Source organism: Lepidochelys olivacea (assembly GCF_965140295.1).
Source record: "Lepidochelys olivacea isolate rLepOli2 genome assembly, chromosome: 17".
NCBI lineage: Eukaryota > Metazoa > Chordata > Testudines > Cheloniidae > Lepidochelys > Lepidochelys olivacea.
This window is the reverse complement of record NC_140427.1, coordinates 9,733,142-9,758,687: the sequence shown is the minus strand read 5'-3', so window position 1 is coordinate 9,758,687 and position 25,546 is coordinate 9,733,142. Positions and strand designations below refer to the sequence as shown.

At 46.5% G+C, this 25,546-nt stretch overlaps 1 protein-coding gene across 2 annotated transcripts; it reads left to right on the top strand.

The window, feature by feature from the left end:
* The first annotated feature begins 13,618 nt into the window (after positions 1–13,618).
* Positions 13,619–20,717, top strand: LYRM9 (LYR motif containing 9). 2 transcript variants are annotated; one of them, XM_084651179.1, is made up of 4 exons: positions 13,619–13,729; positions 17,030–17,177; positions 18,211–18,303; positions 19,602–20,715. In XM_084651179.1, the coding sequence occupies exons 2-4, from the start codon at positions 17,046–17,048 to the stop codon at positions 19,617–19,619; spliced, it is 243 nt and encodes an 80-aa protein (XP_084507305.1). In that variant the 5' UTR covers positions 13,619–13,729; positions 17,030–17,045; the 3' UTR covers positions 19,620–20,715. The 2 variants fall into 2 exon arrangements, with proteins under 2 accessions (XP_084507305.1, XP_084507306.1); XM_084651180.1 differs by having other exon boundaries at positions 13,639–13,729; positions 17,033–17,177; positions 19,602–20,717.
* Positions 20,718–25,546: the final 4,829 nt, after the last annotated feature.

Below are 25,546 nucleotides of genomic sequence, written 5' to 3'. Positions count from 1 at the left end.
ATCAGCAACGGTGAGAAATTATACTTGATGCCACTCAGTCTATGCCTGGTGGAGCCGATAACTGTTTGGCTTCCTTGTACTGTCATGGTTCATAAGAGTAATCATAAATAATTTCGGTTTGATTAATGTCTGCAGACTGCAGTTGCTCTCCATGGGAAATAATTCAGTTCTCTGAGGTTTCCTCTGGTTTTATAGGGTGAGAGCTTCCAGATTGTTGGACTCCTCTTTTAACATAGGAAAAATGTAAGTGTTGGAAGTTGGGGTGAGGTGGAGGGTTAACTCACACTTGCTGAATATGGCTCTTTGTCCCCCTCTAGTGGCTAGCTCACATAGAGGTTAAGTACTCCTTTTCTTTTTGCAAATACAGACTAACACGGCTGTTACTCTGAAACCTGATAGAGGTTTATGAGTCTGCTACTGGCTTTGGACTAATAAAGCTGGGTCTCTCAGTTCAGGCAGTAGAGGTGCATGGTTTTAGACATAGGGGTTTTTGCTGCTGACAACTCAACAAGGCGTGTTGTATTACATTCAAATGCGGGGGGATTTACGCTGGTTTGGGCCATTGGGAACATGGGCAGATCTCCAGCTCTGATTTGGTCCTTTTGTGCAAAAAAGCTGCAGAGCTACACTGAGCCTGAAATTTCTAGTGATAATGACAGTGTGGGGGAAGCCCCAAATGACGTAGCGCTACAAGGCAGACCCTCCTGGGATCATGGCAAAAGCCCTGGCTGGAGCTACCTGCAGAGACGGGCAGAGCCTTAAGATGACGATAGCAGACAGCACAGGCTGTGTTTTGGGGAAGAGCTGTCAAGCCCACCAACGGCTAAAGAAACTATGGAGTAAGGGGAAAGATCTGGTTTGATTTAAGTTGACATTTGAACGATGGTATTGTTTTGATAATCCAGATCCCAAGAAGGGGTATTATTTGAGTTACAAAGAGTCTGAGTGCAGTTTATGAGAATCCCAAGAAGGGGAAACTGAGGCAGCGGTAGGGTCCAGCGCTGGATTAGGTGTGACCCGTTGCAGCACCCCTCTATAGCCTGTGCCCTTTGGTTGCATATTTCATGGCAGGAACTTACAGCACTTCGCAGACATTAAGCGTCACAATTCCCCCGTGCAATAGTAAGAAGTGTTAACCTCATTTTACAAGTGGAAAACCTGTGGCACAGAAAGATGAAGTGGTTTTCTCAATCATAGCACCTGTGTAGCAAATTCAGTGGCCCTTGATCAAGCAAATCTCCCATTGATGCCAACGAAAATAATTAAGTACAGGAGAATTTGGCCCCCGAGTCAGGAACAGAACCCAGAGGTCTGACTCCAATCTCCTGTGGTAACTATGAGACACTGCTGTCTCTATAGGGGAGACAAAGGTCTGAAGACAATTAAAAATGTCTGAATTCTCTCGGATGCACAAGTTTTGTGTCATGTGTGGTACGTGTTACCAGGTTACGGCGTGACAACGTGTAGGCCAACATCTGTTATTGCTGATTAACTGATCTGTTATGATGGTGCACAACAGCTGCCAGAGGCAGTTAGTAGATGTAAAAAGAGCCCCAAAGTTACAGTGCTGCACACAAGCTCCTGATGATGTTACAAAGCCCTGGAAATGAGGTGCTCTGAAAAATGGAGTTTCAAGCCAGCCCAGGGATGTTGCAAAATCCCTGCCTTTCGTTATGGCTGGATGGCAGAGGGGACTTGAGACATTTTCCCCTTGCAATATGGGGTCCTGGTATGTGAAAGGCTGAGAACTAGAAGGACATCCTTTATCTACCCCGTCACCCCCTCTCCCCGGATCTCTGCAACAACATTTTATCTCTGTTGACCGCTTGCCTCATTCCATGTTCATCTATTTATGCCATTCTAGTATCCTGCTCTCTCCCGTGGCTGAGTGTCTTTCTGCTGAGGCTGCCCTATGCATTCCCAACACATGAGGGATCTTTGCTTTTGTGACAGGAAATCTATTGCAGCACTTTGGTTTAATTAGAACACAATGACAGCTGATGAGTTTACACATCAAAGCCTAGAAACAACTCAACAAATTGGCCCTAGTCCCATAGCGCATTATGAGATCGGCCTTGGACTGTGAGGTTTTATTGCATTTTGTGGGAATATGAAAGATACAGGGCCAGATCCTCAAGGGGTGTGCACAGGCGAGGTCAATGGAGCTACACAGATGCTCACTAGCTGAGGAAATTGCACAAAAAGAGCACATGGCATGCATTCTCACTCAGACTAAATTCCCCTCCACAGATTGCATAAAGACTACAGGAGCAAACAGACCTTATATAGATTTTTTTTATCCTGGCAGATAGCTGAGTGGGAGAGCTGCGTGGGACTAGTTAAAGTTGCATAGATGACACTTAGCCTCTGCTCCTATTTGTAACCTTGCACTGTGTGTAGAGTAATAAATCACAATCTCTTATGTGAATGAGACTGCCCACTCCACCATCTTCAACGGGCAAGATTGGTTTTAACCGATAAACTATTAGGGCCCAACCTCGCAGCAACTCTCCCCCCCAGCAGACGTGATGAGGGAATTTCAGCATATCACAGGTACAGATTTTTTTATCATCATTTTAAACAAAGAGGAGCCTGAGAGGTAGCAGATGAATCCAGATCAAAACAAGAGGTGGGGAAATCTTACGCGTTGGGCCCATCTTTATTGTTTGCATTTACACACCCACCCACCAGGCAAAGGTAAACACTTCCCTGTAAAGAGCAAGTGAGGCGTTCGATAGAAGAGGAAATTAACCAGGGGTTCATCTGTGTTCAGTAAGGAAGCACTAATGCATGTATTGTTTTCAAAGCTACATTCGTTCCTCCCCGCCCTCCCCCCCAATCATTTGATTTCTTTAGTATTTTAAGAAGCTGCACTAACTGGAGACAGAGTTATTGCAGAGTAAAGACATTATTCTTTCACTGCCTAGTTCACCTTTAATTGTATAGTAATGGTACGTGAAGTACACCATTCCAGCATTACCCCCAGGAGGCACTGCCCCCCGCCAGGTATCATGGTGAAGAGCTAAGGCTCCACCCATTCCCAGCGTACCCCTCTGCAGGATTAAGTAGGTGAATCTAACCCCAAGGTCTGAGTGTCCCATGCAGGGGCTTGAGACGGGTTCAGAATTCCCTGTGGCCAAGTCACCATCTACCTCTTAGCATTCTAAAACGACAGCCCCGTTTCACGGACTTAAGCTGACAATATCCATTACAAACAGTAATTTTGACTAAATTATATAGGGCTAAAATACCAGGGAAACGAATATTAAAATACCATGTGTCGTTCCTTCTAGTACCTCTATGGCAGGGGTGGGCAAACGTTTTGTCCCGAGGGCCACACTGGGGTTCCAAAACTGTATGGAGGGCCGGGTAGGGAAGGCTGTGCCTCCCCAAACAGCCTGGCCCCGTCACCTCCCATTTCCTGCCCCTTGACTTCCCCACTGAGAACCCCCGACCATCCAACCCCCCTTGCTCCTTGTCCCCTGACCGCCTCCTCCCGGGATCCCCCACCCCTAGCCACCCCCCAGGACCCCACCCCCATCCAACCCCACCTGCTCCCTGTCTCCTGACTACCCCGACCCCTGACAGGCCCCCCAGAACTCCCACACCCTATTCAACCCCCCCCCGAACCTCTGCCCCATCCAACTGCCCCCTGCTCCCTGTCCCCTGACTGCCCCCCCGGGACCCCCCGCCCCATATCCAACCCCCTCCAGCCCCAGCCCCTTTACCATGCCACTCAGAGAAGCATGTCTGGTAGCCACCCAGCCAGAGCACAGCCCCGCCGCCCTGCATGAGCGCACCCTCGCCACCCAGAGTGCTGCCCGCGTGGCTGCGGGGGAAGGGGAACAGTGGGGGAGGGGCCAGGGGCTAGCCTCTCCGGCCGGGAGCTCTGGGGCCGGGCAGGACAGTCCCGCAGGCCGGATGTGGCACGCGGGCAATTGTTTGCCCACCTCTGCTCTATGGTCTGATTTTCAGAGGTGATGAGCACCTGCATCCTCACTGAGCACTTCATCTCTGTGCGTCTCTGTTCACCACCTGTACAATGGGGATAACAGCACTGCCCTACCTCACACAGTGTTGCGAGGATAAATACTTGAAAGATTGTGAGGTGCTCAGATCTAGTATGGTAATGAGGGCCAGATAAGTACCCAAGAGAGCTAGATTTAAAGTCAATAGGAACTGGAGCTGCTCAGCATCTCTGATTACTAGGCCATTATCTCCAGTAATTGTATGGGACTCCAGTGGATGGTAGGCTTTAGATTAGAGAAATGTCCTGCCTAGTCATGCTTTAATCCGCTGGCAGAAGAAAACATCCTGACAATCATTGGGATGGGACATGACATACTTCCGCCAAGCTTTGCAGAAGAGTTTTCTTGCCTGGCCTTCGTAACTGCAGCAAAATTCTCGTCAAACAGAGAAGACAATGGAAAATGAATTGAGCGGGACATCTGTAAGACAGAGAAGCTTACGGTGTCAGACAGAAAGGGAATAGCCAAACTTTAGAGACGTGCATATGCTTCCCCTGCATAATTCTGTATAATAAAAAAATCTTAAGACTGAAAAACAAAAAGGCAGCGTTTTCAGGTTATTGTACTTTTTGTCCTCCAGTTGTCAGATGAAAGTCCAGATTTTGATCCAGAATGTAAAGGCCCAAAGCTCTCAATACATATGAAATGAATCAACATTGACATTCATGCCTGTTTCATATAAAATGGAATGATGTATCCAAACAAAATAAAATTAAGAATGTGAATCATTTAAAGAAACACCATTTGGGAGAATTTGCCCAAGCCTTTTGCGTTACATTCACAGCTTACACCTGGAAAAGTCAGAAAAACAAAACAAAACAAAACCCCATGGAAGATATTCTTCCTAGAAGGCTGCAATGTAATCCTATGTTATTTCTTAAAATCTAGGACTTTAAGACCACAAGAACCAAAACCAGAAAGAGACAAAACAGGCTACTCCCTAAAACAGTGAGGCCAATTCATCCAACTTTACTGTAAACTATCCTTCTGCCGTTGTGCTGCTTGCATGCTTCCCTGCAGAGCCCTCTAGCTTGTAGGTAGGACCAGGAAACCGCTAAGCATTTAAAGTGATAGATCACAATTTTAATACAATTTTCCAGACATCATCTTTTGCATGTCAAAATACACAGTATTTGGTTGGTTAGACTCGATCATTATTATTCACTGCCCATTGAAAAGCAAAGGACCTGGTCAGTTTTCAACACAAGTGAAGTTCTTAAGCAGCTAAATTAGGTCCAGTGAAGATATTTGGGATCCAGTTTCCAAACTCAATGTATGTTTACATGTCCGAGAAATACATGGCCATGTCTTTGTAAGTGTAACTTTGCGTGCACACGTTTATGGGTTCTAACACCTTAATATTTCATAAGCAAGACAGGTTGATAGATCCGATATGCACACACCACTGCTGGCTGCACATACAATTCTGAGATCTGCTCTGGCTGGAGATCTTTTTTTGTATTTGAGAATATACAATACAAGTGCACATGGCATGGATGCCTGATGTGGGATTTACTTCAGATACAGAAAATGGTCCTCAGAGACAAAAAGACAGGCCCAGATCAAAACATTGGGAGAGTTTCGATCTGATCTTTGCAGTTTGCACCCATGTCTACTAAAATTTGTATGCTCAAAATCTGGGCGTGCAAACGGAGAGGTCAGGTGGAAGCCGCTTTGAAAGATCAGCTCTTGCTCCACATCTCTGGTTTTTTGTAACATCTTTTTTCCTTATGTAAATTCTATTGGGTTGAGAAATCTATGTTATTTCTGGGTCAATTTTTCAAATCCCTCATCAGTGACGATGGATGGCTTTTATTAAGCAAATATCAGAGCATGGAATTTGAAATATCTCCTTCAAACAAAAGACTGTAACAGTAGAGAGCCACTTATTACCTTCATGATGGAAGAATGGTTTTCTAATCAGCTGTGAACCCTAATGGAAATCATACTTTGGCTGTGAATAATTTCCAGGAGGGAAACTTGGCGGAAAAAAAACCCCTTACCTCAACTTTCTTACTTTATCTGACTCAACACATCTAAAATATTCAAAAGCAAGAACACCCCAGGTAGCACACAGTGCCGACACTACAGTAAACTACTGCCTATTTCAGACAACTCAAGGAAGATGTAGTAGTTGGAGCCAGTGATTAACAAGTTAAGCTGTCATATCACTGACCTGTAGGAGACCTGTACTGATCCCTCTACATCTTGCAAGTGTGGATCAGATCCAGGAAGAAGATAACTCTAGGAGAGGACCAGTGTTTCATACACGGGAGCTGACTTTCCATTGTGCAGAGGGGTAATCGACCCCTGGCTCTGCCCCAGACCCTGCCCCCACTTCACCCCTTCTCTCAAGGCCATACTTCCTCTGAGTCATGCTGGCAGGTGGGCTCAGTTAGCTCCACCCAGGCTTTGAAGCAGGTGAACGGGTGTCTTGGGCCAGAGGAAGGAGCCAGTTTGAGAGAGGAAGTCCTGGAGGGAAGCTCTAGGAGCGGTTGAGCTTTGGAGAGAAGTCCATATTGCATTATCACTTTGAAGTCTGTTAATAAAGACAAACTGCCAAGAAGGGGTTGAGTTTAGACACCGAGGACTTGCGCCACTGGGCACCCAAGTCAGTGGAAAAACTCCCTTTGACTGCAATGAGCAGCGGACGGGGCCCTAACTCAGGACGTGTGTGTTCGGTTGCTTTGACTTCAGAATCAGAGCATTTGGCCCAGTATGGGTAAATGTGCTCACATACTTTCCTATTTTCTCAGTCTCTATTTGTTCAGCCCCCTGGCTCCTCTCCCTCCTGCTTTTATACATTGCTTTTGTATCGCAGAAAGGCACCCAATGTTTAGGAAGGTAGAGAACAACTTGGCATAATCTGATTGTCATGTAGTTCTGCCTCACCTTCCCCTCCCGCCGCTGCTGGCTGAGATAATAGCAAGTGTAAATAAAGGCAGGACGGAGCCCCTGAAGTGTGTTCTTCCAAGGTTTACAATGCTTAATTAAATAAATTATATATCGGTGAATTAAGGTTAAGTTTGTATCGTCAGCCCAATAGACAATAACCTGGTTAAAATCACTCCATTCAGAGAGGCATCCTTTCCCTTTGGAAGCTTGGAACAGATTTTTTCTTATAAAATGGGAGAAACGCCAACCTTGGGGGTTTCTATAGTATCAGTCACCAGAGTCACGACACGCTGTTTCTGCAGCTCCTTAAAAAAATATCTGATGTAAAACTTGCCTGTTGCTGTTGTTAGACAGGTGGTGAGCTGTGTTGTGTGCATGGTTAGTCCACATAAGCACAAGTTTATTATTATCTCTTCCTGTCCGTTTCATTCCTGCCTGTTTGTCTCCTCCACCTCGTCTCATAAACTTTTTGGGCCGGGGACATTTCTGAGATGTGTGCACAGCACCTGGCACGATGGGGTGCTGATCCCTAACTGGTGCCGATAGGTGCTACTCCAATGAAAATAATACTATAAAACCTCCGGGCTCTGTTCTCTACCCACCTCCGGCAGACACAAAAATCTGCCCTATGGTGAACTGTCCCTTCTTTATGTGGATGTGGCTTATTTTGAGTCTAATTACCTTATGTCCTATAGCAAGTCAATCCAGCATGGACTTTGTCCCATACTTCAGCAATTATCATGCAGAAGACAAAATGCACAATTTTGTACTATGTATGACTTTGTACCGTGAATACAACAATATTGCGCGATGTTGTCCTTCAAGAACAACTTTTATCCTGTATTTTTCAGACATGGTCCTTTAATTATGTACCATAACACAAAACTTCATCAAGCCCTAAATCTTCAGTAGCATCGGCCTACAGATGTTTATGCCAGCAACAGAAAATATTTTCAGCCATCTCATCCGTGGGTGTCAATCAGCATAGCTCCTTTCATTGTATACCCATTGAGGATCTAGCCCGGGGGTGGCCAACCTGTCGCTCCGGAGCCACATGCGGCTCTTCAGAAGTTAATCTGCGGCTCCTTGTCTAGGCGCCGACTCCGGGGCTGAAGCTACAGGCGCCAGCTTTCCGATGTGCCGGACGGGAGGTGCTCACTGCTCAACCCCTGGCTCTGCCACAGGCCCTGCCCCCACTCCACCCCTTCCCTCCCCTGAGCCTGCTGTGCCCTCTCTTCTCCCCCCTCCTCCCCAGAGCCTCCTGCATGCCACAAAACAGCTGATCGGGAGGTGCAGGGAGGGAGCGGGAGGTGCCGACTGGCGGGGCTGCCAGTGGGCGGGAGGTGCTGGGAGCCGGAGGGGAGCTGACGGGGGGGCTGCTGACATATTGCTGTGGCTCTTTGGCAACGTACATTGGTAAATTCTGGCTCCTTCTCAGGCTCAGGTTGGCCACCCCGATCTAGTCCATCCTCTACAATTAGCATCTGTTTACACCTAGATTAATTTACTGAAGATATGCATTGCAGTAGCCCCTCACCCCCTTGGGCTATGCACTGTAGGCATATATAACAAAGATTTTTTCCCTCCTGCAAAAAGTTGACAACTTAAGTAAAGATGCAGAATAGAGATACTTAGGAAGAGAATTCAACCATTTATTGATGCTACTGTGCTAGGGGTTTTACCTTGTTATGCTGAAAAATGCTTTTTGAAATGCTAAACTAGAGAAAAGCTGAACTCTATGGCAAATGGAGAGGAAACTATATGCCATGGCACAGAAGATTTCTACTTGTTCTGTTCTCATTTTATAATAATTTTCATGTCATTGTCCATTATCTGTGTGGGTTTTATTTTAAACTGACATATTCCTGGCCTCATACATTTGCAATGCATTTTCCAATTAGCAGAGCATTTTGTGAATGGCAAGGATTATGTGTGTTTTTGCAGCTAGGAGGGATTTAGGGACTCCAAGGGGTGACCTTTTCAAGGCTAAAAGAAAGCAGTGTGAGGTCTGAATGAATATTTTATGAATGCTAAAGGTATTAGGACACTGTGTTTCAAGAACACAATGATCTCAGAGCAAACAATGGAGGATACCAGAGAACAGATTTCTAAATTTCTTTCAAAATACCAAGCCGATCAAAACAGCCATGTGACTGGGTGTTCCACTGGTGAAAAAAAAAATAACCTACAGAAATAGAAACCATGGTCTCCATCAATTCAGAATGGCCCATATAATAAATTTAGCAGACTAATGGTTTATTGTTGGGCTCTGCACCAATGTTGTTATGCTAATCAGATTCAGGCTAGGGAGTAGCAACCATATACACTAGGTCTGGACTTGGCCCAAACAAGATCCTAATTTGTGCGAGTGCACAAAAGCTCTTAAAGAGATACTCACTGTCAAAGGTCCAAAATGTAGGGGAGGAGTGTTGTGGAAAGGGAAAGGAGGGTTTTACAAGGCCTAAAATGAAGATAATTTCTTTTCTTTTTTTTTATTCTAGGGGAAAACAGTTTCCTCGGTTAGGTATGTCCCTGCATGTTGCAAACCCAAAGGCAGCAGAACTATGCTAGTGCAGGAGAACCAGAAAATGATACTGACTAGTCTAGTTTTATTTTCGAAGAGATGACCCCAATGCAGGAAAGCAGTTAAGCATCTGCTTAAAGTTAAGCACATGCTTTATGTTTAAGTGCTTTTCTAAGCAGGGATACTTTCCTTAATTGCAGCCTGAGCAAAAGGCCGAAGGCATCCATACATCATATGGTGGCACTTAGATTGATCTTCTGGCATCGGTAATCTAAAATATTCTTAGTAATGCAGGTGAGGACTGTTTAAGAGTGATATGCTTGGTATCTCGAGGGTGCCCCTTTCTCTTCTAGTACACTATGCAAACCAATCGAAAAACGCTCTCAACATGTTAGAAATATTGATCGCCACAAGATTGCACTGAAAGTGGGGACATAAATTGTACAGCACAGAATAGACTTGGCTCAAGAGTGACTCTCCTCAATCCTGCTTTGATAATCCACTGAAGGATAAGAGCCTAATTTTGGTGAAAAAAGAAATGGACTCAGGAACTTATCCTTGAAAGGTACAGTTTCTTGGCCCCCTTTTTTTTTAAATAATAGAAGTATTGGAGGAGAAAATTACATACAGGCTTGACTGACATTTCCTAGAGCATTAAAAAAAAATACCCATGAGGTACATCATGGCACAATTGAAGTCAGTGGCAAAATTCCCATTTGAATCAACAGGACCAGGCTGCAGCTCTAAAAGTTTTCCTGAAGAACGTGATCAACAGAATGCCTTGTCTCTTTTATGTAGTTAGTTGTCAGTAATGCATTTGCTCAACTTTGTCTCCCTCCGGAGCGCTATTGGTTGAAATTCTAATCTCCCCCCATCCAAAGCCTGAGACAATGGACTTTGCGTGGGGTACAAAGGTTGGAGGGAGAATAGAAGGAATCCAGCCCCCCTCCACTGACAACCAGAGTACGGGGGTACTCCAGCATGCAATCGGATGTTGATGTTAGGGTTCAGGACTTGTGGGAGTAGCCATCGCTCACTGTGGGACTCCTCAGACCGCTGAGTCCAGTTTGTGGTGTACGTGTCTCTGTGCAGTTCACAGACCCGTTGAAGACATCCCTGGGGCACCCTGCATAACTACGCTCCTGCGTTCCAATAGCATAGACCATGAGGGAAGATGGCACTGCAATTTGCAAGGAGCTGCAGGGTTCTGTGTGACCTTCCCCCATCTGAACCTTTCGGCTGCCCCTGTATTTCATGCCTCTCCGGCTGGGACAGTTTCTACCCCTTTGCACAATGTAGGAGGGTTGTGGGGTACTTCAGTGCTCATCCCCGATTTGTCCAAAAGAAAAGGTGTTTCCTTTCAAAAGAAGAAATGAATAGCTTGACGAGGAGGTGTCTGAAGATGAAATATAATTCAGCAAAAGGAAAAATGAAGGTAAGCGAGTCTCCGGAATATATGTCCTGACAGTGAGCTCTTAGACCCCAAAGGCCGTGGTGGAATCCCCATTACTTGGCATATTGAAAACCAGGTTGGACAGAGGACTGGAGGATATGCTGTTGGAACCATCCTGTCCTGGCACCCAGAGAACGAATGAGAGGCATCTAATGTAATCCTTCCGACTGCTCGGTCCTCACTCTGTGCTTGAGGGTTCCATTGGCTTCTACACCAAACCCAATATTTAACTTTGGTAACAGAGCCTTTGACTCCATCAGACCTGTTTTCCATACATATGCTTCAGAAATATTTCAGCACTTTCCAAGGAATCTGATCCAAAGCCCACTAAAATCAGTTGGTGTCTTCCCATTAATCCGAACTGAAAGTGAGTCCAGAATTCCTTCCATGGACTCATTGGACCTTGACTTCCATTGCAGAGCAATGCCCCTCTGGAGAACCTGCCCCATAATCATAAATAGCCTCAGGTACCACAAAGACTCCTCATTGTTTTTGCTGATACAGACTAACACAGCTACCCCTCTGAAACCTCAAAGAAGTGAAGGACTCTCTAAGACGGCAATGGATAAAGCACTGGCCTGGGACCCAGAAGACCTGAGTTATACTCCCAGAGCTGGCCCACTGGCTGGCATTAGGAAAGTCACTTAATGGCCCAGTGCCTCAGTTTCCCCACCTATAAAATGGGGAGGATGATACTGACCTCCTTTCTAAAGTGCTTTAGTATCTTAAAAGTGCTACGTAAAAACTGTTATTAAAGAACCAGTTATCACAACTAAGCTGGAAACTCCAGTCATTATAAAGTATTGACAGAATCATTTGTTATGGGGTTTGTTTTAGATAGAGACTAATGTTTCTCTCTGGATACAAAGCTTGCATTTAATCAATTCAGAGCGACATTTTAGCTCTATACAGTCCAGCAGAGAGGGCTATTCAATAAAATAAACATTATTTCACTTAGAGACAATGCTAGCTGCAGTAGCTCTTTTTCCAATTAAATTCGACATTCCTTTTCTGCATTACCAGTCTGGATTGGTCTGATGAGATTGGTACTTACATTACTGTCATATTTATTCTTTTTGACATGTGTTATGGGACTGCAATTTGATGAAATGAATCAAAATGTAGCTCTCGCACAAAAGCCAGCCCCTGAAGCTAATTATCCACCTATAATTCCTGTCAATACTTGAAGTTTAAGAGAATGGGGAAGTCTGTTCGATGGAACATGAGAGACAGGTTAGGAAAGAAAATGTTCAAGAGATCACATTCAAGGATCTCAACATTCTGACAATAGGACAAACTGCTGAACTAAACCGTCCCGACCTCACTTTCACCTGATCTCAAGTGTAGCCTTCTCTCCCCAGCCGGCCCCTGCCTACACTTATCTACACCTTTGTGATGGATTGCCTCTACATGGGGCTGCACAGTAAAGCCCCTCAGAAACGGAACCAGTGCAAAATGCGGCTGCTCGTTGTTAGTGATGTTTGATGCTGAGCTCGCATGACACTGGGGTGCTGAGAACTGCTCCGGCTGCCAATGAATTTCTAGGGGGAATTTAAGGTATTGACCTTAACCCTAAGGCCCTAAATAGCTTGGTACCAGGTTACCCAGAGACTGGCTCTCTCCGCATGCCAGATGGCAGACGAGATCAGCAGAGGTACCCATGGAGATACTGCCAGAGCCGTTTCCATGAGCTTGCAGGAGGTGTGACTGCAGCCCATGTGGACATCCTCAAGCTAGCTTTGAGCTAGTTAGTTCAAATAACAATAGCAGTGAAGCTGTGGCAGTGTAGATGGTACAATGCCCTCCCCTGCCCACCCCTCCCGCACCCTGGGTACGTATTTGCGCAGCTAGCCTAGGCTGCCATGGTTTCACTGATATTATTATTCAAGCTATCTAGAGCAAAGCTAGCTTGGGGCTGCCTACCCATGGTGGAGTCACACCTCTGATTGCAGTGTAGACATACTGTCAATCCACCCGCGCCCAGCTCTGTTAGCCTTCTAGGCATGTTGCAAAGCCCACCTCTTCGCCCAGGCTTCCAAGAGCTTGAGGGGTTTCTACTGGCCAGATTCCAATACCTGAGCAATGAGTAATACCCTGGTGTAAGGTGCTATTCAGTGTGATGAAAGCGATCGCAATCTGGTCCTCTGCATGCGGTAGATTTATTTTATTTCTCCCATTCTATGTGTCTGTGGGTATTTAGTTCTCTCTCAACGTGGGCTGAGCCATCATTTGTACGGTGCTGTCTGGCATGGTTATTTGTGCTGTCTGCTTTTTCACATAAGCCTGGGGTGTCCGGAGCAGAGGATGGGTGCCTAGTGAGATTCTTACATACAGAGAAATTCGTGATGGGCTGTGGTCTCTACGCTTTGGGTGCCTGTATAAGGGAGGTAGCATTTCAGGGGTGCTGATCAAAGGCGACTATCTCTGTGGCAAGGAAATATTGTCCAATCTGTCGCTGTATCCAGCAAAAAGCTTATTTGGGGGACAGCACCCACAAACGTCACTCCAGGGAGTAGCCATCTATACAGCAGCCGGTGATCACTGGCGTGGTGATGCCTCAGATACCAGGCTATGCTTCCTCGCCTTGGGACGGGACAGGAGGCAGCAAACCAAAAGGAGGGCCCTCAGCACAGGTGTCACCCTCTGCAGGGTCCAGAAAAACCAAGGGTGGGTGCTGTGCATTTCGTGTGCGGCTGGTGTGATCTGCAGTGCGCCCGGCGGGGGGCGCTGCTCACCGTCCTGGGCCCCGCCAAACGGGATTCCCACGCGGCGGCGCGTGGCCGCCCTCGCCCTTGGGTGCGGGCAGCTTCCGAGCCAGCGGCCAGTGAGGTACCTGCAGCGCGCGGGGGAGGAGGGGGCCGCGGGCATAGAGGGGTGCGGTGCACTGGGGAAAGGGGGCTAGGGGACAATGGGATGTAAGGATACTGGGGTGCAGTGCAGGGGGAGAAGGGGCTAGGAGACAGTGGGACTGGGGATAGTGGGGTGCAGTGCACTGGGGAGGGGAGCTGCGGGGATACTGGGGAGCAGTGCGCGGGGAAGGGGGGCAGCGGGGTTACTGGGGTGCAGTGCCCTGGGGAGGATAATAGAGTACAGTACACTGGGGAGGCGGGGGTGCAGTGTACGGGGGGAGGATACCGGGGTGCAGGGCGAGGGGGCAGCGCGGTTACTGGGGTGCAGTGCGCTGGGGAGGATACTGGGGTGCAGTGCGCTGGGGAGCAGTACACGGGGAAGGGGGGGCAGCGGGGTTACTGGGGTGCAATGCGCTGGGGAGGATACTGGGGTGCAGTGCGCTGGGGAGCAGTACACGGGGAAGGGGGGGCAGCGGGGTTACTGGGGTGCAGTGCGCTGGGGAGCAGTACACGGGGAAGGGGGGCAGCGAGGTTACTGGGGTGCAATGCGCTGGGGAGGATACTGGGGTGCAGTGCGCTGGGGAGCAGTGCACGGGGAAGGGGGGGCAGCGGGGTTACTGGGGTGCAGTGCGCTGGGGAGCAGTACACGGGGAAGGGGGGGCAGCGGGGTTACTGGGGTGCAGTGCTCTGGGGAGGATACTGGGGTGCAGTGCGCTGGGGAGCAGTGCACGGGGAAGGGGGGGGCAGCGGGGTTACTGGGGTGCAGTGCGCTGGGGAGGATACTGGGGGGCAGTGCGCTGGGGTTGAGGCTGGCTCCTGGCTCTAGCCGAGCCTTGCAGCCGCCGGAAGGAAGCGCCGAGCCGCGGCCGCCTGCCCTCCCGGGCGCGGCTCTCCGGCTCCGGCCTTGGGGCGACCCGAGCGGCGCTGCGGGCCCGGCCCTGTCCCTGCGGGCGGCGGATACAAGCCGGGCGATCTGGCTCCCCCGCGCCTGCCGGCTGGATGCGGAGCCCCCGGGGCGCGGGGCCGCGCTCGTGCGCCCCAGCTGCAGGGAGGGGGAGCGCTTGGAGAGGTGCCGGGCTCCCCGTGCTAGCACCCCCCTCCCCGCCCCCAGCAGCGGGGGGCCTTTACCCTAAGCCTTCCCCCTCTGTGGCTGCCTGCTGCAGGCGGGGAGAGCCAGGGCGCATTCACGGCAGCACCAGCTGCGGGGGCTTTAAATGCACAGAGGGGTGCGTCCGGCTGGCACCTCTGCAGGGCACGTTCATGCCCCTTTAACCCCCAATCAGCGCCCCCCCTCAGCCTTACCCATCACTCACCGGCAGCCACCTCCAGCTTGAACCCCAGCAGCTGTTGTGAATACCCCCAAACCCACTGAATCTAAGAAGTGAAGATTAGCCCTATCTCCAGGTGACAGGACAGGGGGTGCTTAGAGACGGGGAAGGAAATTACCCCAGCGGGAATTTGGCCAAGTCATCAGGGTGCTCATGCCCTTATTCGTGGGGACTATGCCCTAGATATTGTCTACACTTCGGAGCCCCCTCCTGCCCTGAGCTGAGCATGCACAGACCCCTGCCCTTTAGGATTTTCCCAAAATAGTCATGCTAAAGTGAAGGGAATTTGAGGGGCTGGGTATGGGGTGGAAAAATAGTGGACACCACCATAAGACCCTTCAGGGCCTGTTTTGATACTCTAGCCAAAAGACTGCAATAGTTATTGCTGTGCATTTGCTGAGATGCAGCGTGTAGGTTCACTGACAGGAGTTGGTTGAGGACTTTGAAACCGAAACTAGACTCTCCTGCGTCCATTGCTCTCACACCCAGACACTAGTGTCACCCATCGCTTAGCTGTTATCAGGCGATTGGGGTCTGGTTAGCCGAAGAGCATGATTTTCCCAGAAGAGGAGGCTGTGAAATGCAAGAGCTGCCAGGACTGGAGCTGTCATGAAATCGCTCAGTAGCCAGCCCCTGCAGAAAGTTACACTCCAGGATGAATTTGGCCCAAGGACGTGAAGTGTTTAGAAAACCCACACAAAGATATTATGAAGGCTAAATACCTTAATTGATGCTAAAATTATATCCCACACCTACTTGGTTATTTAGTTACTCATGTATTTCTTGACTCTAATGAGTAATTATGTAAAAACTGTACTTTCTCCAAAATGTTAATTTAGGTTTCCGCAGATGGCAACCATCTGTTAAATGACTAGTCATTTAAAAGATCCGATTAGCACTTTATTCAGCTTGTATATTGTAACAGAAAGTCCATCCAAGTGTACTGCTGGGGAACGTTTGGTAGATGTTCTTTTCCCTGTTACTGCTACGTTCATGATGAGTCTCAAAGCTATTAATGTTTGTGCACGAGTCCTGGTGTGTTTATGCAGATTGCTTAAAAGGTGGAACTTCAAGCTTGCAAACCAGTTTTCACCTAGAGCTCTTGAAACGATTCGAGCACTAGGAAATCAAGCCCTACTCACATAATCTTAATAGCAATCACTTAAGGCCCTGATCCTGCAATATCAGCCATGTGGGTTGCCTAGTGAGGCTCCATATGGACTCACTAGAGGCATGGGGGAGAGGGGCAGCATGGGCATAGGTCAGCTCATGGGGATCAGACTACAGGTGCAAGGGCTAGGACCTCTTCTTCCAGACTGGCACACTGCATGAGGATCATTTACAGTAGCAGAATGGAGGCCCGTGTCTGAGTGCTAAGTGCCCTACAAACATCTCAAAGACAATGCCCCTGCCCCAAAGAGCTGTTTGAAGGCCCCATTCCTTCAAAGACGTACACATGTGAGAAGTCCCCCCCAGTCAAGATCAGTCCCTAACACAAGTGATTTACAAAGGGGCAGGGGGGAGGGGAAAAATTGTATACTGTGGGGGGGAAGGGGGTTATGTACACCCAGCCACCCACGGACCCCTTTCTCACATACACTTCTATATTTCTACATTTGATTCATGACACCTAACCCTAGCTGCCCTCAAATAAGCAATTTCTCAATAGTTTGAACATGTTCCTTAGCCGTTCCTTAGCCATTCCATGCCTCATTTCCTCCTAATCCCATGGGGAGATTATATAAGAACTTGCAGATTCCGGGATGAAAATTCAAAGCATAATTAAAAATAAATCATGATACTAAACCTGTATGTTCCTGCAAACCACTCAGATTACTCCTGGTTTTAAGCTTACCAAGACTGAAGCTCTCCTTGTAAAATTAACCTTGAGATTTAATTCGGCAGTGTGCATTTCCCAGTTTTGTGAAATACCCTTGTTTTGTTTGTTTTAGCAGCTGAAATCTTAACATGACAATGGCTCCGTTACCGGGGGCTGAATTAGTCCAGAAGCCTTTGCAGTTATATCGCTACCTGCTTCGATGTTGTAAGCGGCTTCCTACAGAAAATATCCAACAGCATTACAGACATGCAATCAGACAGGTAGAGAGAAGCTCTCTTTGGCGATGGGAAAGCTTGTTTTCCCATTTATTTGGATTATTAAAGTAGAGAAAACTAATCAGGTTAAAAAGATCCTTAAAAATTAAAAAACAAAGTTTCTTTACTTTTTTACTAAGAGCACGTTAAACTTTTAGAATCTCTTTTCCATTGCTGATGCCTCATTTCGGCAGTTCACTAAAGCCTCGTTTCTGCTGGCCAAAAAGGTACTGTTCCTCTTAAAATGATTGTAGCACACCTTGCATCCAACATAAAATACTTTATATGGTTTACAAGGGAACACACAATTTTTGCAGAGCTATACACTATTTCAGTCTGAACTGCTGTAGTGGACACAAACTAGCTGAAGCGGTTCAGTTCGTTCTCCCATTGCTGTTCCACAATACATAGGGACATAGGACTGGCAGAGACCTTCTGGGTTATTGAGTCCAGCCCCCTGCAAGTGCAGTCAACTCTGTCAGATAATCCTGTTCATGAATGTCCTGGGTGGCCTTTCCAAGCATCCCAGAATGCACCACTTCTGGGATCTATGCCCGAACGTGCAAGCCCTTAACGTAAGTCAGCAAGGCTAGTGTGAGCATATGGAATATGTGCTCCAGCTGGTGCAACACAACCAGGTGAATAGCCCTGGTCCTTACCTTGTTAGCACAAACTTCGATAAGACCCCCTGCTGCAGAAGGTTTAGAATAGCGAATATGAAAGTATGTTCACTGTAACCCAGTGGTTCCCCACCTGAGGCCCAATCAGCACACAGCTGCTGCCCACGTGACATCCTCAGGGCCATACAGATAGAATTGGATGTGGCCCACAATGGAAAAATAGGTTGAAAGCCACTGCTGTAACCCCTTCTGAACAACGATCTGCCTATTTGCTAGAATTGGCATTCTAGGTCTTCAGATTGTATATGTTTTTGATCAAGTATTTATTTCAGGATTTTAAATCCTTATTTTAGCAGGATCTGATCAGCTGTTACATTAACTGGAGTTAATCATTTTCACATTCTGCTCAAACCCCGTAGAGTTTCAGAGTTCATGCGGATGAAGACAGTCCTGAGAGAATCCAGCAGATTATTAAGAGAGCCATTGAAGATGCTGACTGGGTCATGAATAAAGTAAGTGCAGCTATATTCCTCCCCCTCAGGTTGTCCGAATCCTGTTCTTAGTTAATTCAGTTCAAGAGCTGGGATGTTGGAAAACAAATGAGACTTGTCTTCCTCTGCAATGGGCTTTGAGATCTATGGGTGAGAGGATTTGTGTAATAACTAGACCTGGTTTCAGGGATTCTTTTTAAAAAACAGCTCTTCGTTGACAGAAAATCCCCGAACTATAAACTAATGAATCACAGGGGGTTTGCAAGTACACTCTCACTCAGGAGAGCACACTTCTGCCCCGTCTGAGGCCTTGTTTACATTGGGGATTAGTTCAGATTTCAGCAACTAGTGAATCTGCAGCTATGTAAATATCTAATATAGACAAGAAAGCCGCAGTTTATCCCACTGCTCAACATTGAGATGAATTAACTCTCTCCCTGCTAACATTCCATCCACTTGTAACCAGGCTCCCAGAATGCTCATCTCACGAGTCTTCCCTGTGCTGCTAAGATCAGGGTGAGAACCCTAGCGCTCTTACCCTCGATACTGCCACTGCATCAGCATTAGGAGATTTTCCTCCAGCTGGTCAGCGCAGGCAAGGCTGCGGATGTGGCATGTCTCCATGCAGCCAGCGCAAAATAATGTGGCTTGAAAGATAACTCAATTCCTAAGTGCAGGGATCTCTTCTGATCTGTTGAGCCATGAGTCTCACTTCTGTTTCACTGAAGTTAAGTTTGACTGGTAAGCAAACAAACCTAACAAAATGAGTCAAAAAGTCATCTGCCTTAAAAAAATCTGTTATTTAATTAAAAATCACTGTGGAGGAGGAGGGGAGGGGGAAAATAAAAATAAAAATCACTCTGAAATCCAGAAGAGAGTTAACACCAGGAGGAGCTATTAATTAGTCACAGATTTTATAAAATTTTAGCAGCATCCAGATCTCTGGCACTTTTAGCCCAGTTTGCAAACCCTATTCTGAGTGCCTGGTGAAGGCCCTAATTCTGATCTCACCCCAGAGACTGGTCTGACTCCACTGGCTTCAGCTGAATTATTCCACATTCTCCACCGTGAGCAATAGGCGACTCATCCCCAAGGGCCATCCAGAAACAAACTCATGCCCAATATTCTACATCTCTCAGAGGGGAAGTCCTGGGGTTTTACTCTGTGAAGGTTAAAAGGAATTCAGCAGCCTTCGGTGGATCAGAAACGGGGTCCTGAATGTTAGTGCTTGGTAGGGTTTTACCAAAAAGACTCCTTCCTTGTGTGAATGGTCACTTTTAATATGTCCCTATATCACGTGTGGTTTCGTTTTTTTGCAGTATACGAGACAGAGGTAGAAAGAAGGGGATGAAGAGAAGATGCTCATCAATACAGATCCTCAGACAGAGTCCAGGCAAATAAGCCCAGTTGTTTGTAAGAGTGCCCATGTTGTAAACAGTGCCTGCAGTTTCTCCTGGTGTAAAATGGTTTGTCTTAATACCCACTTCACTGGGTGTCGTGAGGCTTAAGGAATCTTTCTGAAGCTCTTTGAGATTTTTTTTTATTACTATAAAACTCCTTGTGTGGCTAAAGCGCTTCTCCACTATTTTTTTGTTTGTGGGGAGGGGTGGAGTGAATGGAGGTGGGAAGCAGAGAGCGATTTCAGATCCCCATGTTTTGGTTCATCCTATGATGGAGACGGGAGCTGGCTGCTGAAGCCCCTATCCCGCTAGTGGATATTACTGCAAGATGAGAGCCTAAGATTAGATCAAGATCTAAAATGCATCAGAGTTTCGTAGGGTTGGGGTTTTTAAGCTGGTGTTTATCAATAACTGGACCCAAACATACCTCTATTTTCCTTTATTTTTTTATTAATAATGGCAATCCAGCACTACTGTTACAAATCAATGGCCTGCAAGAGGCAAATAAATTGGATACCGGCATTTGCTCCAGACTAAAGAAATAGAGCAATCTACCGACTACACCAAGGAAATTCAAAGGCTAGCCCTTTACTAGTTCTAATATACTTACTCTTGGCAGCATGTATTGAGCTAGGTTCTATGCCCTGAGTTACACCCATGAATGAGAAGAGGGTTACATGTAACTGATGGCAAAATAATTGGCCTGTGGCATCTAAGATTCTCTTCACCCACCCACTCAATGAAAGGAGACAGAACCTGCTTCTGCTATGCAGACACAGCAAAACAAAGGAAGGATGAAACTTCTCTGCCTTGTGGGTTTGTCATGCCCTGCTAGATTATGTGAATGTCATTTTTTGATTGTTGCTTTTAGTTATCCTTAATGTTTCTACAGATTCCCTTTAAGTTTGACAATAAACAGAAACTTGACTTTGCATGGTCAGAATTGTTACACTGACACAGTTTTATTTAATACCTGAGGGGAAAAAATAAAAACCATTTGAAGAACAACATGCATTTGTATAAGCCTTGCCTTTCTATATTTGCAGTGTGTTACAGCGGACAGTTTTGTTTTGGAGTGTAATACTGATTAAATAATGTCTTGATAATAAGCACAGCATATGGCATTGAAAATCACTGGCATACACGCCGAGTTACAGACAGATAAGATGACCAGGCTCTTGCCTTAGAGAATTTAACATGTGACTGTGTATAAATGTATATGATTTAAGATGGAACTGACTGACACACACTCACTGTAGGCCATAGCAAACTCTTGGTAGACTGATGGATTTCAGTGCAGGTTGGATTGGACACACAGGCCCTGATTCAGCAAAGCATGTAAGTATTTTATTAACTTTAAGCTTATTGATCCATGTTCAGCAATGAACTGCTTAAATTCTAGTGGAAGTAAGTATAGTTAAGCTACAATTCAGCATAGCACTTATGGGACTATTCGCATGCTTAAATGTAAGTACATGGTCAGCTGCCTCGCTGGATCAAGCCACGAGAGAGATGATGTGGGTGTTAATCCTTTAGTCCTAATCTCTAGTTTTGGGGAGAACACACTCTGTTCAGTTGGGTGGGGCAGGTGTGTGTGTACCTGGGTGTGTATTGGGCTACTGTGTGAGGCACTGGACACTAACAATGTATTGCACAGCACAGACAATTTACAAAAGCCTTTGCAATTTTTTTTTTAACATGCTGTAAGTGTTTCCTTACAAAACAACCTCCTAAGTGTCTTAAAAAGCAGGCCTCCTTCTATTGCCATCAGATAAGCCTCCTATGGAGGAAGCACATGAGAAAAGCCAATGGTCTTAAATACAAAGTTGTATTGGACTGTGTTTAGGTGCATTTGCTTTCTTCTGTCCCTAGATGGCAGTGCAACATGTACATACCAAAGACAAAACCTGTCTTATGAAAGGAGACTCAAGGAGCCTGGCTTGTTTAGCCTAACCAAAAGAAGGCTGAGGGGAGATATGATTGCTCTCCATAAATATATCAGAGGGATAAATATCACAGAGGGAGAGGAATTATTTAAGCTCAGTACCAATGCGGACACAAGAACAAATGGATATAAACTGGCGATCAGGAAGTTTAGATTTGAAATTAGACAAAGGTTTCTAACCATCAGAGGAGTGAAGTTCTGGAACAGCCTTCCAAGGGAAGCAGTGGGGGCAAAAGACATATCTGGCTTCAAGACTAAGCTTGATAAATTTATGGAGGGGATGATATGATGGGATAGCCTAATTTTGGCAATTAATTGATCTTCGACTTATTAGCGGTAGATATGCCCAATGGCCTGTGATGGGATGCTAGATGGGGTGGGATCTGAGTTACTACAGAAAATTCTTTCCTGGGTGTCTGGCTGGTGAGTCTTGCCCACATGCTCAGGGTTTAGCTGATCACCATATTTGGGGTTGTGAAGGAATTTTCCTCCAGGGCAGATTGGCAGAGGCCCTGGGGTTTTTTTGCCTTCCTCTGCAGCGTGGGGCACGGGTCACTTGCTGGAGGATTCTCTGCACCTTGAAGTCTTTAAACCACGATTTGAGGACTTCAATAGCTCAGACGTAAGTTAGGGGTTTGTTACAGGAGTGGGTGGGTGAGATTTTGTGGCCTGCGTTGTGCAGGAGGTCAGACTAGACTATTATAATGGCTCCTTCTGACCTTAAAGCCTATGATTCTACGATTTACTGTCCCCAACACTAAACAAAACAAAAAACAACCCCAAATCCTTAGATTATTTCTTTCCCTCAGTAGTGACCCTACAAAATAAAAATAAATCAAGCAAGCAATCTTCAGTCTTGTCTACACTGGGTTTGTTAGACCTCAGCTGCGCTAATGTAGCTGAACCAGTGCAAATGCCTGGTAAGTGAGCTGCACGGGTGTTAACGGTGGCTTGCACTAGTGTTAAAAACCCTACCGTAGACAAGTGTTTAGACATGGCTCAAGCAACAAATTATCTACACTGAGGAGTAGAGACAGGGCTATTGTATACTACAGGAAAGCTGGACTGAGGAACAAATGTCTGTGTCCTGTGTTTGTACAACGCCTGGTATAGGGGGCATTGGCCATGACTGGCTCCTGGGTACTATGATAATAATAAATGTGGGGCAATTGGGTACTACAGGAGCGCTGGACTGAGGAGCAAGTATAAGGGCTCGTCTACAGTATCCGCCGATCGGTGGGCAGCAATCGATCCAGCGGGGGTTGATTTATCGCGTCTAGTCTAGATGCGATAAATTGACCGATTAGCGCTCTCCTGTTGACTCCTGTACTCCACCAGTACGAGGAGCGCAAGCGGAGTTGACAGGAGAGTGTCAGCTGTTGACTTACCACAGTGAAGACGCCGCGGTAAGTAGATCCGAGTACGTCAACTTCAGCTACGTTGTTCATACAGCTGAAATTGCATATTTTAGATCGACCCCGCACGGTAGTTTAGAATTTTTTATGGCTGAAGATATTTGTCTTGTGCTTACGAAAGAGGAGCACATGAGTAGATTTCAGGAACTGCCCTTTTTTGGGCAGTGGAAGATGTTCAGAAACTATGGTAATGAGGGCCACAGAAGTTCCTCAGAATGAAGATAGCAAAGCACAACGTAGTCGTGAAGTTCTACCAGCCCTAATCTGGAATTAGGGCCCTTCTCCAGTGTGATCGTGACAAGACTAATGATATTTTATTCAGCCAAACAAACAAGCCTCCTCATCTTAGGTTGGAAAGTAGAATTCTGCAAGGCTGCTACAAAAGGGGTCCCCAGCTAGACAAGCAGTTATAATGTATTGCATCCCCCACAAAAGCTTCTGCACTTTTCTGAGTCTATACCCACTCCCTTCCTTCTGCTCCCCCCAGGGTCTGACCTGTTTGCTGCCCCCCTCCCAACTCCTGTGCCACTGTTCTCCTGCTCCTGTCCTTCCCGCCACCCCATGGTTCTTGCTTCTAATCTCCTTCTCTCTGCTTCTGCCCATGTTCCCTTTCTGCTTCTATCGTCCTTCTGAGGCTCCTGCCTCCCCAACTTGCTCATATTCCACCCATACTCCCACTCCCCCATTTTCTGCCACCTATGCACCCCCTTTGTTCCCAACACCCCTTATTGATTCACAGGAACAAGAGGCACAGCCCTGACGCTGGGACCAAATGTCAAGTTCTAGCAAGGATGCACTAGACTTCTATAGGGTTAGAAGGGACCATAAGGGTCATCTAGTCTAACCCCTGCCAAGAGGCAGGATTTGTCATGTCTAAACCATGCGAGACAGATGGCTATCCAGCCTGCTTTTGAAAACTCCCAGTGAAGGAGTTTGCATGACCTCCCTAGGCCTCTGTTCCATTGTCCTACTGTTCTTACAGATAGGAAGTTTTTTCTAAGACGCTCGAGCGTCTTAACCAAAGAGTTGTAACCAAACGACAACTGTTCAGACTGAAGCTTTCCATGCTAGGTGTTTGCCTTCAGATGAATTCCTCTGGAAAGTTTCAGCTAAAGCAGTTCAGCCATTTCCAAGAATGTCTGGAGTATTTTTTTTTCTTGCCCACATTGCAAAGATATAAACAATGGAAAATGTCAGACATTAACTGTAGACATCCCTATTTGCACTACCTATCATAAAGAGCAGCAAACAGTTGTAGCCTGCCAAGTTCCAGCTTGTAATTCAGAGAAGTTTGTTCTGGGAATGGGAGGTGCCTAAAACAAGTTTCATAACCACAACAGCTCTGTCACCCATTGAGTGCAACAGGGGCTGAAGACGTACTGTATTTGTATCTGTGCACGCTTCTGATGAGAAAAGCAGGCCTTGACACCCCCACTGGCTTCGGGCATCGCTGCCACGTTTTGCGCAGCGATGTGACCATTTAATGCAAATTACTTGACATGATCATTTGCATGTGCGCATATGTCACGGTTCCTTCCCCACTCTGAACTCTAGGGTACAGATGTGGGGACCTGCATGAAAACCTCCTAAGCTTTTTCTTACCAGCTTAGGTTAAAAACTTCCCCAAGGTACAAACTTTGCCTTGTCCTTGAACCCCATGCTGCCACCACCAAGTGTGTTAAACAAGGAACAGGGAAAGAGCCCACTTGGAGATGTCTTCCCCCCTCAAAATATCCCTCCAAACCCTACACCCCCTTTCCTGGGGCAGGCTTGATAAAAATCCTCACCAATTGGTACAGGTAAACACAGACCCAAACTCTTGGATCTTAAGAACAATGAAAAAGCAATCAGGTTCTTAAAAGAAGACTTTTAATTAAAGAAAAAGGTAAAAGAATCACCTCTGTAAAATCAGGATGGTAAATACCTTACAGGGTAATCAGATTCAAAACATAGAGAATCCCTCTAGGCAAAACCTTAAGACACAAAAACAGGAATATACATTCCATTCAGCACAACTATTTTACCAGCCATGGAACAAAAGGAAATCTAACGCATTTCCAGCTAGATTGCTTACTAACTTTTTACAGGTTTTAGAGTAACAGCCGCGTTAGTCTGTATTCGCAAAAAGAAAAGGAGTACTTGTGGCACCTTAGAGACTAACCGATTTATTTGAGCAGAAGCTTTCGTGAGCTACAGCTCACTTCATCGGATGCATACTGTGGAAACAACTTTTTACAGGAGTTCTGAGATGCATTCCTGAGCTGTTCCCGGCAAAAGCATCACACAGACTGACAGACCCTTTGTTCCCCCCCTCCAGCTTTGAAAGTAACTTGTCTCCTCATTGGTCATTTTGGTCAGGTGCCAGCAAGGCTATCCTAGCTTCTTAACCCTTTACACGTGAAAGGGTTTGGCCTCTGGCCAGGAGGGATTTTATAGCACTGTGGACAGAAAGGTGGTGACCCTTCCCTTTATATTTACGACAGCCTATTTTCATATGCTCAGAG